The following is a 21,710-nucleotide window of genomic DNA, read 5'->3' on the forward strand; positions in this document are numbered from 1 at the left end:
CTTCCATTTGAAGTTTATATTATAGCAGAATATTAACATGTGCATTCATTCAGTAATTTTTCTCTACATGTGTATTAGAATTAAGTAGACCCCAAGTAGACTAAAAATAGCAATAAAGGTAAGGTAATCATTGACTGTTGGTTAAAATGGACTGATTTTTTTTAAATACATTTTTCTATACTGTATTTTAAGCTTCTTAATGAACATGTACAGTACTTTAAAAATCAGTTTCAGGGTGTATTTTTTTTAAAAATCACAGTCTCCAGAAAATTGAAGTGAAAGGGATTAGAATCTTTTTTTTTTTTTTTGAGATGGCAAGTATAATTCTACAAGATTTTCAAAATTAACCCTGTGATTCTTTAAATAGCATACTATGTTTTCATCCACAGTGATAATCAGAGTAACATTTCCTTATTTGCCATTCATTGAGGTATAAATAAATGATTAACAAAACTCTCGTGGCGTTATAGGAGAAATCTGTGAAGAATATTTTCCAGCATTTTTTTTACTCTACTCACATTTTAATGTGTTGGTGTGGGTAAAAGCAACAATTTTTTTTATAGTAACTGAAATGTAGTTCAGTTTGATTTTTTTTTTTTTGTACTTTTATCAGAGATAAAATTTGCTATACAATGTAAGGATAAACAAACATACTTTATATATTCTATATACAGTGAAGATTGGCAAATGTCTGGGTCAGGATCTCCATCTCAATCTGGTTCAGATTCAGAATCTGAAGAAGAAAGAGATAAAAGCAGTTGTGATGAAACAGAATCTGATTATGAGCCAAAAAACAAAGTTAAAAGCAGAAAACCTCAAAATAGGTGAGTATAGTATGTTCTCAACTTGACACTGAAAATTGTTGGTTACAGAAGGTATTCTTTTTGTATATAGTGTCTTGCGTCTTGTTTTCTATGCTAGTGTTTCTATAAAACACCTCTATCCCTTGGTCTTCCCTCCCTAGATCTAAGGCAAAAAATGGGAAGAAAATTCTTGGACAAAAAAAGAGACAGATTGATTCATCTGAGGAGGAAGATGATGAAGAAGATTATGATAATGATAAAAGAAGTTCTCGTCGCCAAGCAACTGTCAATGTTAGCTATAAAGAAGATGAAGAAATGAAAACAGATTCTGATGATCTACTGGAAGTCTGTGGGGAGGATGTTCCTCAACCTGAGGAAGAGGAATTTGAAACAATAGAACGTTTTATGGATTGTCGGATTGGGAGAAAAGGAGGTATTTTCTTAAAAAACATATTTATTGTTTGGTTGTTTCAGTAATATTTACTAAAGTGAAGTATTTCTTGAAGTTATTTCCGTTTTGAAAGTGAAGAGGGTGGCTTTTCATCTGTTATACTTATTTGTTATAAAATATACTTTGTTTTGCCTGAGTTTTCTTCCCACAGAATAATCCACTTAACCTCACTTCATTGATTACAGATAATTAGAAAAATTTTTAACCTACGTATTTGAGCTTTTCAGTTGTCATGCCTAAATAATGGTTGTTATTTAGGTACTTTCAATTTCACAAATAGTTTGGTTATTTTTAAATGTTTTTTCTTTTATCTCAAATTAGTTATCTTCACATGCATTTTTTTTGTTTTGTTTTATCGACATATGACATACAATGTATAAATTTAAGGTGAACAGCATGACTTACATATATTACAAAATGATTACCACAGTAAGTTTAGTTTATATTTATCCATCATCTCATATAGATAGAATAAGAAGAAGAAAAAAAAGAAAGTTTTTTTCCTTATGATAACTTTTAAAATCTACTCTCTGAGTAGCTTTCAAATATACTGCACAGCAGTGTTAACTATGGTCATTATGTTGTACGTTACATCCTCAGTACTTATTTATCTTACACCTGGAAGTCTGTATACATCTACATTATTACCCCCCACACACATCTGCCAGCTGCCTTGGGTAACTACAGATCTGATCTCTTTTCCTATGAGCTTTTCCTTTGTTTGTTTTAGATTCCATATGTAAGTGAGATCATATGGTATTTGTCCTTCTCTGTCTCACTTACTTCACTTAGTGTAATACCCTCAATGTTCATCCACATTGTTGCAAATGGCAAGATTTCCTTCTTTTTGTGGCTAAATAGTATTCCATTATATATGTGAATCACATTTTCTTTATCTGTTGATGGGATACTTAGGTTGTTCCCATGTCTTGGCTGTTGTAAATAATTCTGCATTGAACACGAGGGTACAGATATCTCCAACATAATGATTTTGGAGTTTTTAAAGGTGATTTTTCATCATTTTATTTCCAGTTATCAGGCATCCAGTCATCGGTTATTAGAAATTACTGTATGATCTTAGGTGTGCCACTGTCTTTTGACCTTGTTTTTTCTAATTTTAAAACTGAGGGAATTAAATTAGATAATCTTTCCATTCTAAAATTTGGAGTTTCTTTTATGTATGTATAATACAATTTTCCTTAAATTCTTATACCCTGATTCTTTACTTATTAAAAAGCACATATATTTTTCTCTTCATATTCTTGAATTTTTGAGTTGAAGGAAACAATCTTATAGCAGAATTGCATGGAATGTATTGTGTTTTCTTTTTCAGCTACTGGTGCTACTACAACCATCTATGCAGTTGAAGCAGATGGTGACCCAAATGCAGGATTTGAAAAAAACAAGGAACCAGGCGAGATCCAATATTTAATTAAATGGAAAGGATGGTCCCATATTCACAATACTTGGGAGACAGAAGAAACCCTTAAGCAGCAGAATGTTAGAGGAATGAAAAAATTGGATAATTATAAGAAAAAAGATCAGGAAACAAAAAGATGGTAAATACGTTTTATGTTACATTTAATTTTTTAACAGTTCAAAGATGATTACTAAGCTTTTTGTTAATAAGGAATACATAGTCAAGAGTCCAATAACCTAAGAGGAGCCCTGGGTGGCTCAGTCGGTTAAGCATCTGCCTTCAGCTCAGGGCATCATCCCAGGGTCCTTGAATCGAGCCCCACATCAGGCTCCCTGCTCAGAGGGGAGCCTGCTTCTGCCTCTCCCACTCCTCCTGCTGGTGCTCGCTCGCTCTCTCTGTCAAGCAAATAAATAAAATCTTAAAAAAAAAAGAGAATCCAATAACCTAAAATAACTATTTATACTCTTAAATTGTATTTGAAGTTAAAACTTTTTGGAAATAGCCATATCTAAACTTCTCCTTAATAATAGTCATGTAGAATGTCATCTCATAAATGATAAATTATACATTTTTTTAAATTAATTAATGATGCTTCACTTTATTTCTATTTCAGTTTGTTCATTGTTCAGCTGACTCACATGATAAGTGGCAAATGGGAGATTTTGTGCTACAGATAGTATTTGGGGGAATGGTTATTTAGGGGAGATTTTGAAGTCTTATTTCTGGATTAATAATCTTTCAGGTTGAAAAATGCTTCTCCAGAAGATGTGGAATATTATAATTGCCAGCAAGAACTCACAGATGATCTACACAAACAGTATCAAATAGTGGAACGAATAATTGGTTAGTAATAAATGATTCTCACTAAAGTTTTATCTTTCCATTTCGATCTGAAAAAAATTTAAATGTATTGCTTATACATCAAATACAGTAGTTTAGTCTTACTGTCATAGGGTATTGTAAACCAGATGACTAATTTTTGCTTGTGTAGTTTTTTTTTACCAAAGATTAGTCCTCGGATAAGATTCAATGTGAAAATAAATAAATAAATATCTGATTTATCTCACAGCTCATTCCAATCAGAAGTCAGCAGCTGGTTATCCTGATTATTATTGCAAATGGCAGGGCCTTCCATACTCAGAGTGCAGCTGGGAGGATGGAGCTCTAATTTCCAAAAAGTTTCAAGCATGCATAGATGAGTATTTTAGCAGGAATCAGTCAAAAACCACTCCTTTTAAAGATTGCAAAGTGAGTATTGTTGGAAATTTTTAATTAATGAAAATAGTATTTACACATCATAAATATTACAATCCCAAATAGAGAGTTGGATCTTGATTTCAGGTAGACTGAGAGAGAGAACTGCTTGGTTGATAGGTCTTAGGGGAGAAGGTGTTCTGGTGATTGCCATGCGGTCTTAATGTGGTGCTGTCTTTTAGCCTTGGTGAGTGAAACTGTCAGGAAGATGATAAATTGGTGGTCGTAGTTGTGAGGAGTGTCTTGGGGAGAACAAATAGGGGAAATTACCTGGAAAATAGATATATATGCTTGCTTTAAAAGGTAGTGAATATTTTCTTTGAAGGTAGGAAAGAAAAGAGGGATGTACCCATAAGAAAAGAAGTGGTACTTAGGACTACCTTGCCTAATATAAGATCTTTTTACTTAGAGACATTATCAGCCGTAGTTTTGAGGGTCTATGTACTATTAGAATTTGTTTTCTTACTATAAGACTGAATTAAACTGATAATGGTAATTTAGAAATCAGAAAGTTAAGCCAGTTGTATGGTTTATTTCTAGGTCAGGGCTGCACTAGCAGTTAAATGAATGAATTTAACATAGCTCTTGCTTCTGAACTGTGTAAGACTCAAGTATTTCAGCAGGAACTTACTTATTTCTATCATTTTTTGTCCAAAAAAGAGGGCAAAATATTTCACTGTACGATGTTGTTAAAGTAAGAGAAAACAGTCTTCTTTGAATGAATCCTGAGATATATTTTGAGTCATGGAATTTCTGAGCTTGAAAATTTGAGATAAAGTTTCAAAATTTATGGTAAAATCTGAGATTTTGATCTTTTAAGATTCTCACATTTGATAGTTCTTCTTATTACATTTATTTCTACTAAAGGTATTAAAACAAAGGCCAAGATTTGTAGCCCTAAAGAAGCAGCCATCCTATATTGGAGGACATGAGAGTTTAGAATTGAGAGATTATCAACTGAATGGTTTAAATTGGCTTGCTCACTCTTGGTGCAAGTGAGTATATTTTGAATTGTCTGTTTAATTTGAGGTCATACGAATTTTACAAATACAGGATTTGGAAAAGATTTCCACCAATATCAAGGATGAAGACTGGTATTTATATGCAGGCTTTTGAATTTCCTTAGTATATAGTATTATTTATTACATACTAAGAAGAAAATCCAGGGGAGTTTGAGTTTAACCTTAATTGCTGCACTACTTCATATTACTGTTACTCTTTAAGCTTCCTTTGGACTAAAATGGTAAACTTTGTCTACTTTTTTTATACTATTACAGAGGCCTTTACATTTATTACTTATAGCTAATAAAAGTGGTATATTGTTTGTATACCTTTCAGATTAATTTTAACTTTAAATTTGTATATGGGTTATGTAAAAAGGTTTCTTTATAAATTTGAATCTATTGCATACATAATTGTTGTTTTTAATTTTGTAGAGGAAATAGTTGCATACTTGCTGATGAAATGGGCCTTGGAAAAACAATACAGACGATCTCATTTCTGAACTATTTATTTCATGAACATCAATTATATGGACCTTTTCTGTTAGTAGTACCACTTTCCACTCTTACTTCCTGGCAAAGGGAAATTCAGACATGGGCTTCTCAAATGAATGCTGTGGTTTATTTAGGTGACATTAACAGCAGAAATATGGTAAGTTGTTTCTCCATACATTTAAAAATCTAGACATACTTGTCTTTATAGTCTTAGTTTCTAGTGTAAAACTTGCCACAAAGTAAGTACTCAGTACATATTTAATTGGCTGTAATAAAAGGCAATTTTCATCTGAGTGTTACTTTATGTAATATATATTTTTTCTAAGTTCTTACGGAGAATTTCAAATATACATGAAAACAGAAGACTATAATAAATCTCGGGGTGCCCATCTCCAGCTTCACAGTTCTAATGCTTTGCCGGTTTTGTTTCATCTGTACCTCTACAGAGTACTTTCCTCCCAAATATTGTGAAGCAGACCCAGACATCATATTTCATCCATAAATGCTATGTTATTAAATGAATTAACCACTTATGTTTTGTTAAATATGAACTTTCTTCAGTAGAAAGTGTGTATTTAAAAATGTGTCTGCTTTATTTTTATAGGTTTTGATATGCTGTGGTATTTATATTTTATTTATAAGTAAGATGAGTGTAGCTTGTTGGACTGTGTTAAAAATTAAAATGATTTTATTATATAAACAGATTTTTTGTGTATTTTGGAGGGATTTTTTTTAGATATTCAAATAAAAGTATACTTTTCTTAATGTTTGTCTTAAAATTATCTTTAAAATTTCTTGATAGATAAGAACTCATGAATGGATGCATCCCCAGACCAAACGGTTAAAATTTAATATACTTTTAACAACTTACGAAATTTTATTGAAGGATAAGGTGTGTATTACCTGTGCTTTTCTGTTTGGTGTATATCCATTTTTCCTTTACCATATATTGTTGGTAGGGTGAGAAGATAAATCATGGATCAGCAAACTACATCCTGTGGGTCAAATCTGGCTTGTTTTTTATGACTTTTGAACTAAGAATGGTCTTTACATTTTTAGATGGTGTAAAAACAAAGAATATGTGACAGACCATCACACATTTGTCTGCAAGAAGCTAAAATATTTACCATCTGGGTCTTTACACGAAAAGTTTGCCAACTATTGACTTACATAAAACTACTTTGGTATAGTGTGTTGATTTGTAAGATCTTCAAAGAGGAGGAAAATACCTAAAAGAATTAAGCTACCCCTGGGTGAAGCACTAAGCTAAATGCTTTATAGATGTTGTTTATTTAGTTCTTTATAGTTCATATCTCAAGTAATTCCCATCTATTTTATAAGATACTGCTATTTCTGCTTTATTGGAAAGAAAAATCCAGTGTCAAAAGAGGTTAATGTGCTTGTCTCCTAGGTCATACAACCATTAAATAGCAGAATGAGGCCTGTCTCTGTTTTAAGTCAGAGACCCACATTTATATATTAGAGATCCACAGTTCATAAAAATCATACAGTGAATTATTTCTACACTTGGAATAAGACGCTTCCAAATTTATATCATATTTTCTCTAAATTGACATTAATAGAGGCTTCTGCTGGCCTTAAGCTAAAAATCTGTGAAAATTTTTAAATACTATTTTAATGATACTGTTGTTTTTCTTTTTCCTTTTTTTGAATGTGTAAGCTAGTAAAAACTTTCATTTGCTTTTCTCTGTTTTCCAGTGGGTGAATTAGTCATGCAAGGAACTTTGTTTTGCATGTTGAGTTACTTTATTTGAGGATTTCAATAAATCTTGAAATAATATATAATTTTTATTTGAAAAAAGACAAGTTTGCTTTTAATTTTACTTTGCCTTGGTTTATTAATTTGAGTTTAATTTTTCTCTTAAAATATTAACTGTGTTTTTCTGTTCATTTTAAGGCATTCCTTGGAGGTCTGAATTGGGCGTTTATAGGTGTAGATGAAGCACATCGATTAAAGAATGATGACTCTCTCCTGTATAAAACTTTAATAGACTTTAAGTCCAATCACCGTCTCCTTATTACTGGAACTCCTCTACAAAACTCCCTCAAAGAGCTCTGGTCTTTGCTACATTTCATTATGCCAGAAAAGTAAGATAAATTGGGATATACAGTTTTAATATTAGTTTCATATGTTAAGCTTAGCAGGAAAATAATTAGTGTAGGTAGTAAGGTCCGTAGAAGTTTTATTGTCCTAGAACATTAGACCACAGATTTTTAAGAAGGAAAATAAAAAAAGGAAATGGGATGCAACATTTCGTATTTCTAATATTTTAATTTTTCAGTTTTGTAAAGAAGTTTGAGTCATGTGTAATAAACAGTTGATTTTGCCCTTGTTCAAAATAATATTCATTTGAATAACTGAAACAGTATCTTTCTTAGTATTTAATAGTAGCAATAACTACAATAATAAGGTCCTGGTAATCCCTTTTTTTTAAATGAGGGAAACTAGACTAGACAAGGGTCATATAACTTGTTCAAGATGACAAACATTTTTTTTTCAATAGATTCAGAATTTTAAAATTATATTCTTTAAGAAATATTTTAGTGATAATTCTGTATTTGAAAATAATTTTATTTAACATCTTTAGCTCAAAGAGAATCATAATTTTTGTAAAACAACTTATGTTTCACCTTTATATATATATAGGACATTTCTTGGGAAGGATAGTTCTTAGAAGTGACTAATATTAGCAAATCTTTTTTCCTGAAAGTCTATATTTTGTTTATATATGACTACTCTCAAAAAACTCATATGCAATATGACTTTTTTCAGTGGTTCTTCCATTTTCTTAAACTTCTAAGGTTTTCTTCCTGGGAAGATTTTGAAGAAGAACATGGAAAAGGCAGAGAATATGGTTATGCAAGCCTCCACAAGGAGCTTGAGCCGTTTCTGTTACGCAGAGTTAAAAAAGATGTGGAAAAATCTCTTCCTGCCAAGGTTGAACAGATTTTAAGAATGGAAATGAGTGCTTTACAGAAACAGTATTACAAGTAAGCTGTAAACAGACCACATGTTCTGGATATTTAATTCTAAATAGCCCTCTGTAACGTTGTCTCATCGAGGTGTCCCCCCACCCCACAATAGGGTTTTTTTTTTTTTTTTATTCATTTGAGACAGAGAGATAGAGAGAGAGAGAGCAGGAACAGTGGGGAGAGGCAGAGGAAGAGGTAGAAGCAGACTCCCCGCCGAGCAGGGAGCCCGACGTGGGGCTCGATCCCAGGACCTGGAGATCATGACCTGAGCTGAAGGCAGATGCTTAACCATCTGAGCCACCCAGATGCCCCCACAATAGGTTTTTAGAGCAATAACAATTCTTGAATTTTAGAATAGGCTTATTCTATGGGCTCTTGAAGCGAAGAGAGATTGAATGGCATGTTCAAGATCATGGGTGACCTAAGACTTAATTGTGTTTGTCTATTTTATGCTCTGTTACCATATAGAGAGTTCTGTTAAGTGTTAATACTAAAGTGTTAGTGATACTAAGGCATTATTTTGTAGTTACGATAATTATATAATTGACAGAGGTAGAGGCCAGAAAAAGAAACTTAAAATTTTAGGCCCCCTGTTGAAGAATGTTAATCATACTTTAAATTTATATGTAAGATCTATACAGTACTACTTCAAAGAATCAAAAGGTAATATTTGTCCTAATAGTTATTTAAACATTTAATTGCATAAAATGCACTGCTACATGCCTTTAGATTCTCAGAAACTTATTTTATGGTAACATCTGTAAAGTGCCATACATTAAAAGAAAATACATTTATTGCATGAATTTTAGGTTTGTATTGTGGAAAATTTCAAACATATACAAAAAGAGGATGACATAATAAATTTCCAACACTTGGCTTTGTTTTCAACTCATAGCCAGTCTTATTTTATCTCTAGCCATTCCCACTTGCCCCACCTCCTCTCATTTTGAGGCAAATCAGAGATAAAATTGTGTCAAGTCCCTTCCAAGATTAACCTTATAAAAAAGAAGAAAATAAAAGATGGTAGAAGACAAAGTATATTGTGGTGAGAGGAAATGTTACATAGTTACATAAATAGTTTGGAGTGATAAAATAACCACCTGTAATTTTTCTACAAGTTGCATATGTATTGTTTAATTGTAATTTAGAGAAGGCAGTGTGGGTAAACCAGGTATGCTCATGAGGTTTCTTATAGGTCTATGTTTTGGTTGCCTAATGTAGTAAAATTTGTTGGAAGGTTAATATAGATGATAGCTGACCCATTTTTGAAGTAACTTCGGGGTAAAAAGGATTAATACACTACACTCACTATGTTACATTAAGCCTTTACTGTATATAGCACAGATAACAAGTTATGTGTTGTGTTCTCATTAATTTTATGAATGAAGTTCATTAGTCTTGTGAATGAGGTTTGGTCCATTGTATTATCCAGTTGTAAACTTCATAATGGTGCAATTTTGCTTTGGTGCTTGATTGTTTTTTCATGATTTTAGAATTCATCCTGGTAGGTATTCTGCTAAAGCTCATTTTTATGTTATTTTTTTTCTTTAAACAGATGGATATTAACTAGGAATTACAAAGCCCTCAGCAAAGGTTCCAAGGGCAGTACCTCAGGCTTTTTGAACATTATGATGGAGCTAAAGAAATGTTGTAACCATTGCTACCTCATTAAACCACCAGATAATAATGAATTCTATAATAAACAGGAGGCCTTACAAGTAAGGATTTTAAAATATTGTTACTTTATAGTAAAACAAAATTCTGGGAATGCTTATTGCAGTTATAACTGAAAATGCCACGAGGCTTTAATATATTGGTTAGAATTTCTCTTTGGTTATGGTATAATTAAATAATGGGTTTTTAGTCTTTAAAAAAGGCTTCAAAATTATAATTTATCCAATTAATTATTTTGATCATTTTTCTAAAAATGGGTTTGTATGGACTACCAAGATTTATCCAGCAGAATTCCCTTAGTATATTCTTAATTGACAAAAATTCACATCAGTGAATGTGCTGAATTTGTGATATGGCAAATGGTAGGCTTGAGAAAGACATCTTGACCTCAGGTTTTACCATTCCTGTCACTTCTGGAAGACAAATGGAAAGTATGAAGAAGGCACAACTGCCATCCAGCCACAGTAGTGCTTTAAAGTGCTAGGTTCAGTGACTGATATGTATAAATTAAAATAGGTTTTCTTACTGTTTTAAAACCTTTAGTTGCTGCTTCTTTCAGTATATTATTTTTCAAAGATTTTTGGAGAAGTAGTGTAATAACTAGCAAATAAAGTGAAACTGCTCCCCCCATCCCCTTACCTCCAAAACATGACAAAAACCTAGGTGCTAAATGGCAAGGAAAATCTTAGCTGGCATAGATTAAAGTGATCCTAGAAAGTCCTAGGAAATTTTGAAAACTGAAACTGTTTTCCAACATTATAAAAACATAACATTTTGATTTTAAATATAAATTAAAGAAGATGAAGTATTAAGTGGAGTATTTGTTTCGTTTGATTCTTTTCACATGCTGTAACAGTTGTAATTTATTGTTTCCTAGCACTTAATCCGTAGTAGCGGAAAATTGATTCTTCTTGACAAACTGTTAATTCGCCTAAGAGAACGAGGCAATAGAGTTCTTATTTTTTCTCAAATGGTGCGGATGTTAGATATACTTGCAGAATATTTGAAATACCGTCAGTTCCCCTTTCAAGTAAGCATTTCATTTTTTCTTTTTTGTTGACTTAAATTTCATCTGATTCTTGAGCGTGTTCTACAAAATTACCTTTGAAGTTCTTCTGTATAGATTTTTATATAAACTACTTTTAAGATAATGTATCTGTTTTAAAAATTTCTAAAAATTTAAAAATTCTGTTTATCATTATTCCTTTTTTTTTCTTCTTCACCTTATATTTAGCAGCAAAGCAATTTTTCTTTTCTCTAATTTTTATTTTAATTCTGTACTTATCTTCTGTGCTCAAATCTAAATGGGCAGCTTTATGTATTAGGCTTTAGTTTGAGGAAGGGAAAGAGAGCAGTCCTTGTGAATGTTACCAGGACTGTTACACATTCTGAAGAATCATGTTCTCATAGTTATTCTAATACATAGCTTGCTGTATAAAACTATAGATGACTCCAAGGACAGTACTAAAGACCAAAATGGTCTTATATTCCATCTATTCAGTATTTATTTTGAAATCCATTCAGGGTAATTAAAGCTAATATGAATGAGTGTTTAATGTTAAGAGACAGATAGGTGCTAGTCTCAGTACTTTCTAATAATTTAATCCTTTTATGAACAGTGCCTAGAACCTAGTGAACACTCATATAACTAGTAAATGGTATATATTTAGTGCAGGATATAAAATAGAAGCAGAATTATAAAGATGAATCTCAAGAGACATAATCCCTGCTCTGTTGGAGTTTACATCATAGTGTGGAAGATAGACATTAAGCAGGTAATTACAAATAAAAATAACATTACAACTCTGGTAATGTCTGCTTTGAAGGACAGGTTTTTGGTGATATGAACATGATTGGGAAATATATAGTCACTCACACTAGGGGAAAAGTATGGAAAAAGTATCATTTGATTTTCTTAACAGCTTTATTCAGATGTAATTTCTTTCCCATGCAATTCATCCATTTAAAGTGTACAATTAAGTGATTTTTTAATATATGCACAGAGTTGGGCAGCCATCAACACAATCTTAGAATGTTTTCATCCCCTCAAAAAGAAACTGTACCCTTTAGCTATCACCGTGTTTCTCCATATCACCCCTCTGTCCCCACCCCAACCCTCTGTTGGTTGTTTTTAGACAAACTATTAAATGTACATGGTCAAACAAAACAAATAGTAAAGAAGTGCTTATTAGCAGTTCTTTGCCCCTAATCCCTTCTCATTCCCAGATTAATTCCCAGAGAAAATTATTTTTACCACTCTTTTGGTTTAGGTCATACTTCAATAAATGGTATACCCACTGTTTTTAAAAGTCTTTACTAATTGTAATTGTTAATGAAAAAGAAACAAATAGCACTATTTAAGTTTCTTTTTTTTTTTTATTTTGGACATCAGCTAATATTTAGTAAGGACTCAGTATGTATCCAACACTGAGCTAAGTGTTTTACTGTGTTCTCTCACGGAGTGCTCTGAATTTTGTGAAGGAATTACTACTATTATGTTCATTCCCTGAGAAAGAAACAAACAAGGTGAAAAGTCAAGATCACTTGCCCAGGCACTCATGAATACTGAAGACACTCAAATGCAGGCTATTTGACTAGAACCCATGGTTCCCCAAATCAGTGACTTTCAAACTTAAGGGCTTTTGCTGGACCCCTTTCATTCTCTCTCTCTCTTTCTTTAAATTTTTTTTTAAAGATTTTATTTATTTGAGAGAGAGAGAGCACACATGAGCAGGGAGGAGGGACAGAGAGAGAGAAGCAGACTCCCCACTTGAGTGGGGAGCCCGACATGGGGCTTAATCCCAGTACCCTGAGATCATGACCTGAGCCAAAGGCAGACACTAAACCAACTGAGCCCCTGGACCCCTTTCTCAGAGTTTCTGATTCAGTAGATCTGGGATGGGGCTCAAAAATTTGCATTTCTAAGTTCTCAGGTGACACTGATGGCTGTTGGTCCAGTAACCACACTGGACTTAATCAGCATTTATAAAACTATGGTCTGTAACCTATTAATGGATCTGGGAATCATTTCAATGAGTTGTACCAACATTTTGAAAAAATGAAATAGATTTTAATATAAGAGAGTATATCATGGTACATTGTGTCATGTAACTTGCTTCGGGTATACAGCTGTGTACACATTCATGTGTAAAATGTATTTCTTACAGTGAGACTCAGGCAGAATGATAGCCATTGTCATTACTTACTATTATTATCTGGGGAAATAGTTTTAGTGGTTAAGAACACAGACTTGAGAGACAGAATGCCTGGGTATTGTCTTCTTGCCTCTTAAGTGCCTTATACTCTTACGGCCTTAGCAAAAGCAATACTGCCTTTTCATACTTAATTTCATTGTTGATTTAATATCTTTTTTAAATATCTGAATCTGTTATATGCAGTATTTTAATGTGTTTTATTCTAGAGATTAGATGGATCAATAAAAGGGGAACTGAGAAAACAAGCTCTAGATCATTTTAATGCTGAAGGATCAGAGGTATGAATGCTTTTAAAATTGTAAATTATTTTAATCATTTTAGTTGAATGTGCTTTTTTTTAAATCTTATTGTTTGTTACCCAGTTTTTCTTTGTAAGTGAGGTTTTAAAATCAATATTCTATGTTAAATCTGAAGAATTTTACCCTTTCTTATCAATACTATTTCAGCATAGGACAGTTAATTTGATTCAAAATAAATTAGCCCACTTTCATTTACAAATTTTTAAATTTGATATATATTATTCCCATGTATATTTGTATTTAGGAGTCTTGTTGATTGGTTTTGCTAGAGGTTTTTGTATTTTATTTTTTAAAACTGCCCTTTACTTTTATTGGTGAAATACTTCTAAATTCAAAAAATCAGTTGTAAAATTCTCTAATTATTCACAGTCACAGTTAAGACGAATTTAAAATTGAGCCTATTTATAATTCCTTACAGGATTTCTGCTTTTTGCTTTCCACAAGAGCTGGAGGCCTGGGAATTAATTTAGCCTCTGCTGACACTGTTGTTATATTTGATTCTGATTGGAATCCACAAAATGATCTTCAGGCACAGGCTAGAGCTCATCGAATTGGGCAGAAGAAACAGGTATTTTTTTTTTCTTTTATTTTACTTTTAGATTCCTTTTTTATGATCATCAGTGTTTAGAAGTGATTTTGGTTTATCTTCTGGGTCAGATCATTGGAACATAGTCATGTTGCTCTTTAACAGGTAAAGTACTCAGGAACTCAGATTTACCAAAATCACCTGGAAGGTTTGGCAGAATTGAATACCCGAGCGGGGAGGGGTTGGGGAGTGGATGGAGGGCGCCCGAGCGGCACTCTGGGGCTGGCACAGCAGGCACCACGCATCGCATACACACACAGCTGTCAGACCCGGATTTCAGAGACCTAACAGCTGCAAGGCCTGCCATAATAGGATTATGCATTCTCTTTTAATCATACATTCTGTTTACAGCTGTAGAGTACCAATGTTTTTCATTCAAAACATAAGCATTAAAATGTCTTTATTATCTTAACTATGATTTTGGTTAGGATATTGCTACCTTTTTGTTAACCTGTATCTTAATCCATTTGCCTATAAGGTTCTTTATGCAAAAAAGCCATTCTGATTTTACAGTTTTTGTACAGCTATCTGACACCGTTGTAATAGGCCTTGAGAAAAACTGTATGTCATCATTCTGATGCCTTGGTCCTTGTATTTTAATTCATTTACCTCTATCTAGAGTAGTGCTTCTCAAACTTCTCCAAAGCAAGAGATACGAACAAATAGCACAGAAAGAGCACGTTTATATTACCTTTTTAAGATTTCATACTGAAAAATATGTCCATAATTTTAATTGAAAAAAAATATTTTGCCCAAATAATTCTCATAAAACTCTCGTCAGAAATACATTATGCTTCTTTCTGTAATTTTTATACTCTGGAAGAACATTGCATACCCCTAAGTGTGATAGCTTGTATTTACAGTAGTGGTTCTTAACATCATCAGACCCAGGGACCCCTTTTTACAACAGCTGTTTTTAGCTCCCCCTTTTCCTTGAATTGAATACATGGATTTGAAAATAATTTGAATGCCCTAATAGCAATTTAGGTAAAAAAACAAACTCTTTTTAAAAAATAGGTATTTTAATATATAGGACTACACTGGGATATAAAGAACAAATTTAGAGTTGGGAGAATTAGAGCAGGACTCATTCTCCATAGAAAGTACAAAGGAAGGAAAGATCGAGTATATTGGTGCATAAGACAATAGAAATTAGCATTAAAATTAGATAATAACACTTACTTACACATTATAAAGAGAAGCAAACTTGAAGTAGGGATAATAACAATAACATGCCAAGATAAATTATAGACTGTCAGAGAGGAGAGGGTGAGGAAATAAGATAATCTCACAGGTGAGCTGGGCGTAATGTATATGTGAATAGTCAAAATTAGCCCTGTTTTATGAATGAGATAGGGAGTAGTGGTTAATTGCACTAAACCCTCCTATATTGAAATCCTCAATACATGGCTGGGCTCATATTCCATTTATACTACTTAAATACTTCTTAAAGGCCACCCCATTTTCTAATAGGTGATAGAAAGTAGAGGATACATTAGAAGAACCAGTTAGATAAAATACTATAGAAAGTTGCATGGTAGACCTCTAGGAAGAATATTTGAGTAAGATCGTAAAATAATGGTAACAGATTTCTTACTATTTTGTTACAAAATTTAAAAAAATAAATGTGACATAAATATGACTATATTTTAAAATATAAGTTATTTAATACATTATTGTTTAATACATTTAAAATATATAAATATGAATATATATTTTTATTAATGATTATTGAGATATATTCTTTATTATTTCATTATTGGTGTATTAAGATTCGTATGCCTCATGTACTTGGCTGTTTTTTGTTTTTTAAGTTTTTATTTAAATTCTAGTTAACATACAGTGTAATATTAGTTTCAGGTGTACATTATAGTGCTTCAACTCTTTCATACAACACTTGGTACTCATCACAATAGGTGTCCTCCTTAATCCTCATCACCTTTTTAACCACCCCCCCCTTCCCCAGGGTAACCATCAATTTGTTCTCTGTTGTTAGGAGTCTGTTTCTTGATTTGCTTCTCTTTTTCCTCTATGATCATTTGTTTAGTTTTTTCAAATTCCACATATGTGTGAAATCATGCACGTACCTGTGGCTTTACTAGTATTTGGTTCTAAATCTGACACAAGGTATTTCATATCTCTTATTAAATATTTACGTGCAACAACTACAAAATGAGTATAGATGAGTAATACAGATGAATTTTATTGGTGACACTAATACTATACACATTTGGAAATAACTTTGACAGAGATTTAAATAAAAGGGTATCCAGTTACCTACTGATTTACGCAATAGTTACAATGCTGAAAAAACTAGTATATGTTTTATAACTTCATTAAAACTCTTCATGTTTACCTTAAAATGGAGTTCAAATTTAGACTCAAAATAATTTTAAAAGGTTTTTAAAAATCATTTGTAAGACTTGAAAGACTGAGGATACTTTTTCTTTGTACCTGAATGTCCAGTTTAATGCAGAATGTCTGGTATCCCAGGTCCCTTTGCTCTTAAGTATTGGTAAACCCACCTAATGATTTCAAAAACTATAAAAATGTTCCCATAAATTTTCAAAATATCCCTATATGGTGGTACTGTTTGATATAGAACTGCCGACCTTTGGGTATTTCAGATGAGCAAAATGAATCCTTTTTACTACATTTTATTTTCATTATGCATATCTTTACAGGTGAATATTTATCGTCTAGTTACAAAGGGATCAGTTGAAGAGGATATACTTGAAAGGGCGAAAAAGAAGATGGTTTTGGATCACCTTGTGATTCAGAGAATGGACACAACTGGGAAGACAGTACTACATACAGGTTCTGCCCCCTCAAGGTAGTTACTTTTTTTTTTTTTTTTTTCTAAGATTTTTTCATTTGAGAGAGAGAACATGAGCCAGGGGCAGGGAGAGAAGAACAATGGGAGAAAGAAGCAGACTTCCCTCTGAGCAGAGAACCCGATGACACGGGGTTCTATCCCAGAACCCTGAGATCATGACCTCAGCCAAAGGCAGATGCTTAACCAATTGAGCCATCCAGGCGCCCTGGTAGTTACTTTAATATTTTTTTAAAAAAAAGTCATTTAGAATCATTCTGCACTCATTTTCCTGAAATCTTACATGCTATAAGCAGATCTTTGAGGTACCATATTTAGTATTGTAATTTTTTAAAGCACTGGAGTAATTTTTAGTCAAAAGCATACATTTAGTACTGATTTTACCACTCAAGTTTTATAAATCTTGGGAGAAATTCCTTTAACTTCCAGGTTTCAAGTTCTTAACTTTTAAAATAAGTGCACTTATAATACTTAACATGTCTAACTCTGTCATATAAATTATATAAAGTTGACTGTGTCAGTAATGAATAAAAGTGCAATGTAAATATTGTTAACTGTTAGTATTAAGCATTTTTATTTGTTTTTCTTGATTAGTTCTACTCCTTTCAATAAAGAAGAATTATCAGCCATTTTAAAGTTTGGTGCTGAGGAGCTTTTTAAGGAACCTGAAGGAGAAGAACAAGAGCCCCAGGTAAAAAAAAAAAAAAAAAAAAAAAACTTGCCTCAAAATGTGCCATTTCTTTAAACTTGTAAGTATAAGGTGTATCTACTTCAAAATATGTTAAACTATACTTAAAGATTTCTTTCTAATTAATAGGAAATGGATATAGATGAGATCTTGAAGAGGGCTGAAACTCATGAAAACGAACCAGGCCCTTTAACTGTAGGAGATGAATTGCTTTCCCAGTTCAAGGTAGATTTTTCTTTTTAATTTTTCTTTCAAATTATTTTTTGTCATTTTGCATTTTATTAATCTCTTTAAGCACAATCAACATGATAATTTCTCAGTGTTTTTGGCTTAAAATTTGCTATGGTGTATGAAAATTTTTCTCTCTTATTCTGACAAACCAGTAGCAACTTGTTTTGAAAAGGATCAAATCATTTATGAATAGGTACATACAGTGGAATGAGGAGGGCTGTTACTCTAATTAGCATCTAAAAAAGTGCTTAGCACATCCTCAAATATTTGGGTAAATGAGTGAACATGATCTCTAATGGAGATTTCTATGACAAAAGGCTTTTAGCCTTCTATTTGTTGGAGCAGTTTTTGACATTAAGTTAAGCATTATCACACCTAAGAAAACTCAAGTTATTCAGTCCATGTAAGCAGTGAGCTCCTATTAGTACCTGTAAATACCCCTGGTTTGGTGAGGGGTAAAAGGTTGCAAGGAGTCCTAAAGCGATGTAAGTCAGCCAACCTCATAGAGTAAGTTGTATGCCAGTTGTTTAGTGTAAAGAAGCAGGTTCCTCTATAGCCATTTTCATGAACTGAGGGTTTTAAGGAGAGCAGTTCAGTTTGTGTCATTTGTTCATCCAGCAAATATTTATTGAGCACCTGTAGTGTGCCATGCACAGGGACACAGTTTGTAATTTTAATGAATCACTCTGGCTGCAATGTGGAGGATGTACTGTAATGGAGCAAGAATTAAAAGCAGGGAGATAAGTTAGAGGACTATTTCTTTAATCTTGAGGAGAAGTTAAGGTTTCTGGAACCTGTACTTAATCTGGGTATTGTCTGATTAACTCTACATGGTTACACTGTATGCTTTTAATTTGACTAATTGGCAGTTTGAAAAAATGTCACTGATCAGCTAAGTAAAGTAAATACAGATTACTTTTATAACAGTGAGTTAATTCTCCTAAACTGCTAGCTTTGGGCTTTCATCACAGTTAAATAATAGACACAGGGTGTCTGGGTGGCTCAGTCGGTTAAGCATCTGATCTTGGTTTCCATTTAGGTCATGATTTCGTGGGTCCTGGGATCGAGCCCCATGTAGGCCTCCACACTCAGCAGGGAGTCTGCTTGAAGATTCTTTCCCTCTGCCCCCTCCATGCATGCACGCGTGCATTCTCTCTCTCTCAAATAAATAAATCTTTAAAATAAATAAAGACATGAGAGAATGAACACTATTTGCAGTGTCATTTCTTAACACAGGATAAGCACAGGTTTTTTTCACCCACTTTTTCTAAGTTTTAATGTGCCACTATTGGCAGTTAGGTTTAACGAATCCCTTCCATGTACCAGAGTCTTCATAGTTCCTTAAATGTATTATCTTATTTAATCTTCACAAAATTTAGTGAGCTCATTCTATCCCTTTTTTTTAAGATGAAGTAACTAGGAACCTCAGAAAGGTTATCTATGGACCCAGAGTTCTTTGTGTCTTGTCAGTAGCTTTTGTGTTACTTTTTATGATTATAAAAATAAGAATACTGGTTTATTCTACAGCACTTTGTAGTTAACGGACTGGTGTGGTATTTTCAGCGGAAGATGATTTAGCATGTTAGTATAAATTATTTTGTTGGTCTGTCAACTAATTTTGTTGAGCAGCAGGACAAAAGAGAATCTTTCTTAGAAGTTTTTTGGTTTATTCTACTTTGACCTAATAAAAAATAATAAATAATAAAGAACTAATAAAGAACTTAGATAGTTTAGCAGTCATTTTGGGTTTAATCCATAGTCCTATTCATTATCCTGAGGATATTTAAGTTTTATTGCCTTATTCTGGTATGTCACGTCCTCTCCCCTAAAATGCAAAATGTAATTTAAGGATGAGTTTTTCTTTAATGCTTATTCTTTAAAATTCTTGAATTTAAGGTTGCCAACTTTTCAAATATGGATGAGGATGACATTGAGTTGGAACCAGAAAGAAATTCAAAGAATTGGGAAGAAATAATTCCAGAAGATCAAAGAAGACGATTAGAAGAGGAAGAAAGACAAAAGGAACTTGAAGAAATTTATATGCTCCCAAGAATGAGAAACTGTGCAAAACAGGTGACTTTTTAATTTAAAAGATTATTGTTGTAAGGGTATTCATACCTGGACTGATCTGTTTTTGTTTATAAAGCATACTGGTCCATTGTTTTCTTTTGTAGTGTTTTCAACTGATTTAATAATTCTTGCCTCATAAAATAAGTTGGAAAGTGTTCACCCCTCCTCTGCTTTTATGAAGAGTTTGTATAGAATTGGTATTCTTCATTAAATATTTGGCACTATTTGTCAGGGAAACCATCTAGGCTTGGAGTTTTCTTTGTTAGAAACACTAATTTCTTTTATAAATATAGAACTATTCAGAATATTTCTTTCTTGAATGAGTTTGGTAGTTTGTTTCTTTCAAGGAATTTGTCCATTTTATCTAAGTTGTTGAATTTATGGGCATAAAGTTATTCATAAAATCTCCCCAAAATCATCCCTGGTTTCATTTATTTTTCTGTTTCAGATTCATTGATTTCTGCTCTTTATTACTCTTCGGCTTTGCTTTAATTTGCTCTACTTTTTTTTAAGTGTCTTAAGATGTATTCTTAAGACAATTTAATCAAGACCTTCTTTTTATAATATTATTAGTGTTTAAAAATGCTACAAGTTTCCCTCTAAGCACTGCCTTTTTTGAATCTTGTAAATTTTGATACCTGTTGTGTTTTCATTTTCATTCATTTCAGAGTATTTTCTAATTTGCCTTATGGACATACTCTTTGACCTGTAGGTATTTTTTTGTTGGTTTGTTTTTGTTCTTTTTTGTTGTTATGAAGTGTGTTTAATTTCCAAATATTTGGGAGATACTCTGATTATTTTTGTTAGTTGATTTCTATTTTAATTCTGTCATCATCAGCATACCTTGTGTGATACGAATTTTTAAAAATTTATTGCTGTTTATTTTATGACCCAAATGAAGAAAATAGGAGATTTTTAAATAATGGTAGCAGGGCCATGCCAGGCTGCATCAGGTACTGCAACAAAAGGAAAGAAACTTTAATACTAGATTTTTTGTTTGAATTAACTTCTGTTTTTTAGAATATTGCGTTATATTTCTGAGCTTTTTTGGTGCCTCCTTAAATTTTGAGTCTGAGGAAAATGAGGGAATTGCTTAGTCATCCTTCTGCTATCTTTCCCTCAAGGGTAGAGTGTTTTGTTTTCTTTTTCTTTTCCTGCAACAGTATTGTGTCTTCTGTCTTCTTCAGTGAGGTGCCCTCAGTGCAGTAGAAAACTGCTCCCTTTCTCCAGGCCATCATCTGGAAGGAAAGTTTTTTCTGATCTCCTGCCCAGTCTTACTCATGAGCACCTGTTGGGAGTTTTGCGGAGGAATATCTGAGAGGGGGTGCAGGTTCTGTTCTCCATGCCTTTCGTTTCCAGGACTCTCATAGTCACCCAAACAAAGCCTTTAGTAAATTTTAGCTAACTTCCTTTTGCCTGCTTTTATGTTATTTGATGACCACAACTCATGCTTTTCACAGGTGAGCCAGTATTCAGGTTCCATCTTTTCTTACGAGTCTCCTGTATTTTCTTATATTTTAGACTATTAGATTGCCTTGTGATTTTGACATGTGTAAGAGAAGTTAGGATTTTGTAGATGAGATTTGTTGTTAGGATTGGGGCATCCTATCAATAGGCAGAAATGGAGCCAAGTGATGTGTGTGGTCTGAAAGTGACCATGTATGTAGTTTCTTGTTAGTGTTTATTGCTGCCAACC

At 32.8% G+C, this 21,710-nt stretch overlaps 1 protein-coding gene across 4 annotated transcripts in view; it reads left to right on the forward strand.

Moving 5' to 3' along the window:
- The window catches only part of CHD1 (chromodomain helicase DNA binding protein 1), a 71,042-nt gene that overhangs the window by 28,976 nt on the left and 20,356 nt on the right, over positions 1 to 21,710 (forward strand). For 3 of the 4 annotated variants that reach the window (XM_078067006.1, XM_078067003.1, XM_078067005.1), the window contains exons 6-23: positions 675 to 824; positions 965 to 1,236; positions 2,588 to 2,813; positions 3,417 to 3,517; positions 3,744 to 3,922; positions 4,796 to 4,923; positions 5,365 to 5,581; positions 6,227 to 6,316; positions 7,343 to 7,533; positions 8,248 to 8,436; positions 9,974 to 10,136; positions 10,970 to 11,122; positions 13,514 to 13,585; positions 14,025 to 14,174; positions 16,877 to 17,025; positions 17,620 to 17,716; positions 17,843 to 17,938; positions 19,841 to 20,017. In XM_078067006.1, coding sequence (XP_077923132.1) covers positions 675 to 824; positions 965 to 1,236; positions 2,588 to 2,813; positions 3,417 to 3,517; positions 3,744 to 3,922; positions 4,796 to 4,923; positions 5,365 to 5,581; positions 6,227 to 6,316; positions 7,343 to 7,533; positions 8,248 to 8,436; positions 9,974 to 10,136; positions 10,970 to 11,122; positions 13,514 to 13,585; positions 14,025 to 14,174; positions 16,877 to 17,025; positions 17,620 to 17,716; positions 17,843 to 17,938; positions 19,841 to 20,017 — 2,800 coding nt within the window. The remainder of the gene's footprint in view (positions 1 to 674; positions 825 to 964; positions 1,237 to 2,587; positions 2,814 to 3,416; positions 3,518 to 3,743; positions 3,923 to 4,795; positions 4,924 to 5,364; positions 5,582 to 6,226; positions 6,317 to 7,342; positions 7,534 to 8,247; positions 8,437 to 9,973; positions 10,137 to 10,969; positions 11,123 to 13,513; positions 13,586 to 14,024; positions 14,175 to 16,876; positions 17,026 to 17,619; positions 17,717 to 17,842; positions 17,939 to 19,840; positions 20,018 to 21,710) is intronic. The other variant, XM_078067004.1, reaches the window with a different exon arrangement.

Source organism: Halichoerus grypus, chromosome 2 (genome assembly GCF_964656455.1).
Source record: "Halichoerus grypus chromosome 2, mHalGry1.hap1.1, whole genome shotgun sequence".
Taxonomy (NCBI): Eukaryota; Metazoa; Chordata; class Mammalia; order Carnivora; family Phocidae; genus Halichoerus; species Halichoerus grypus.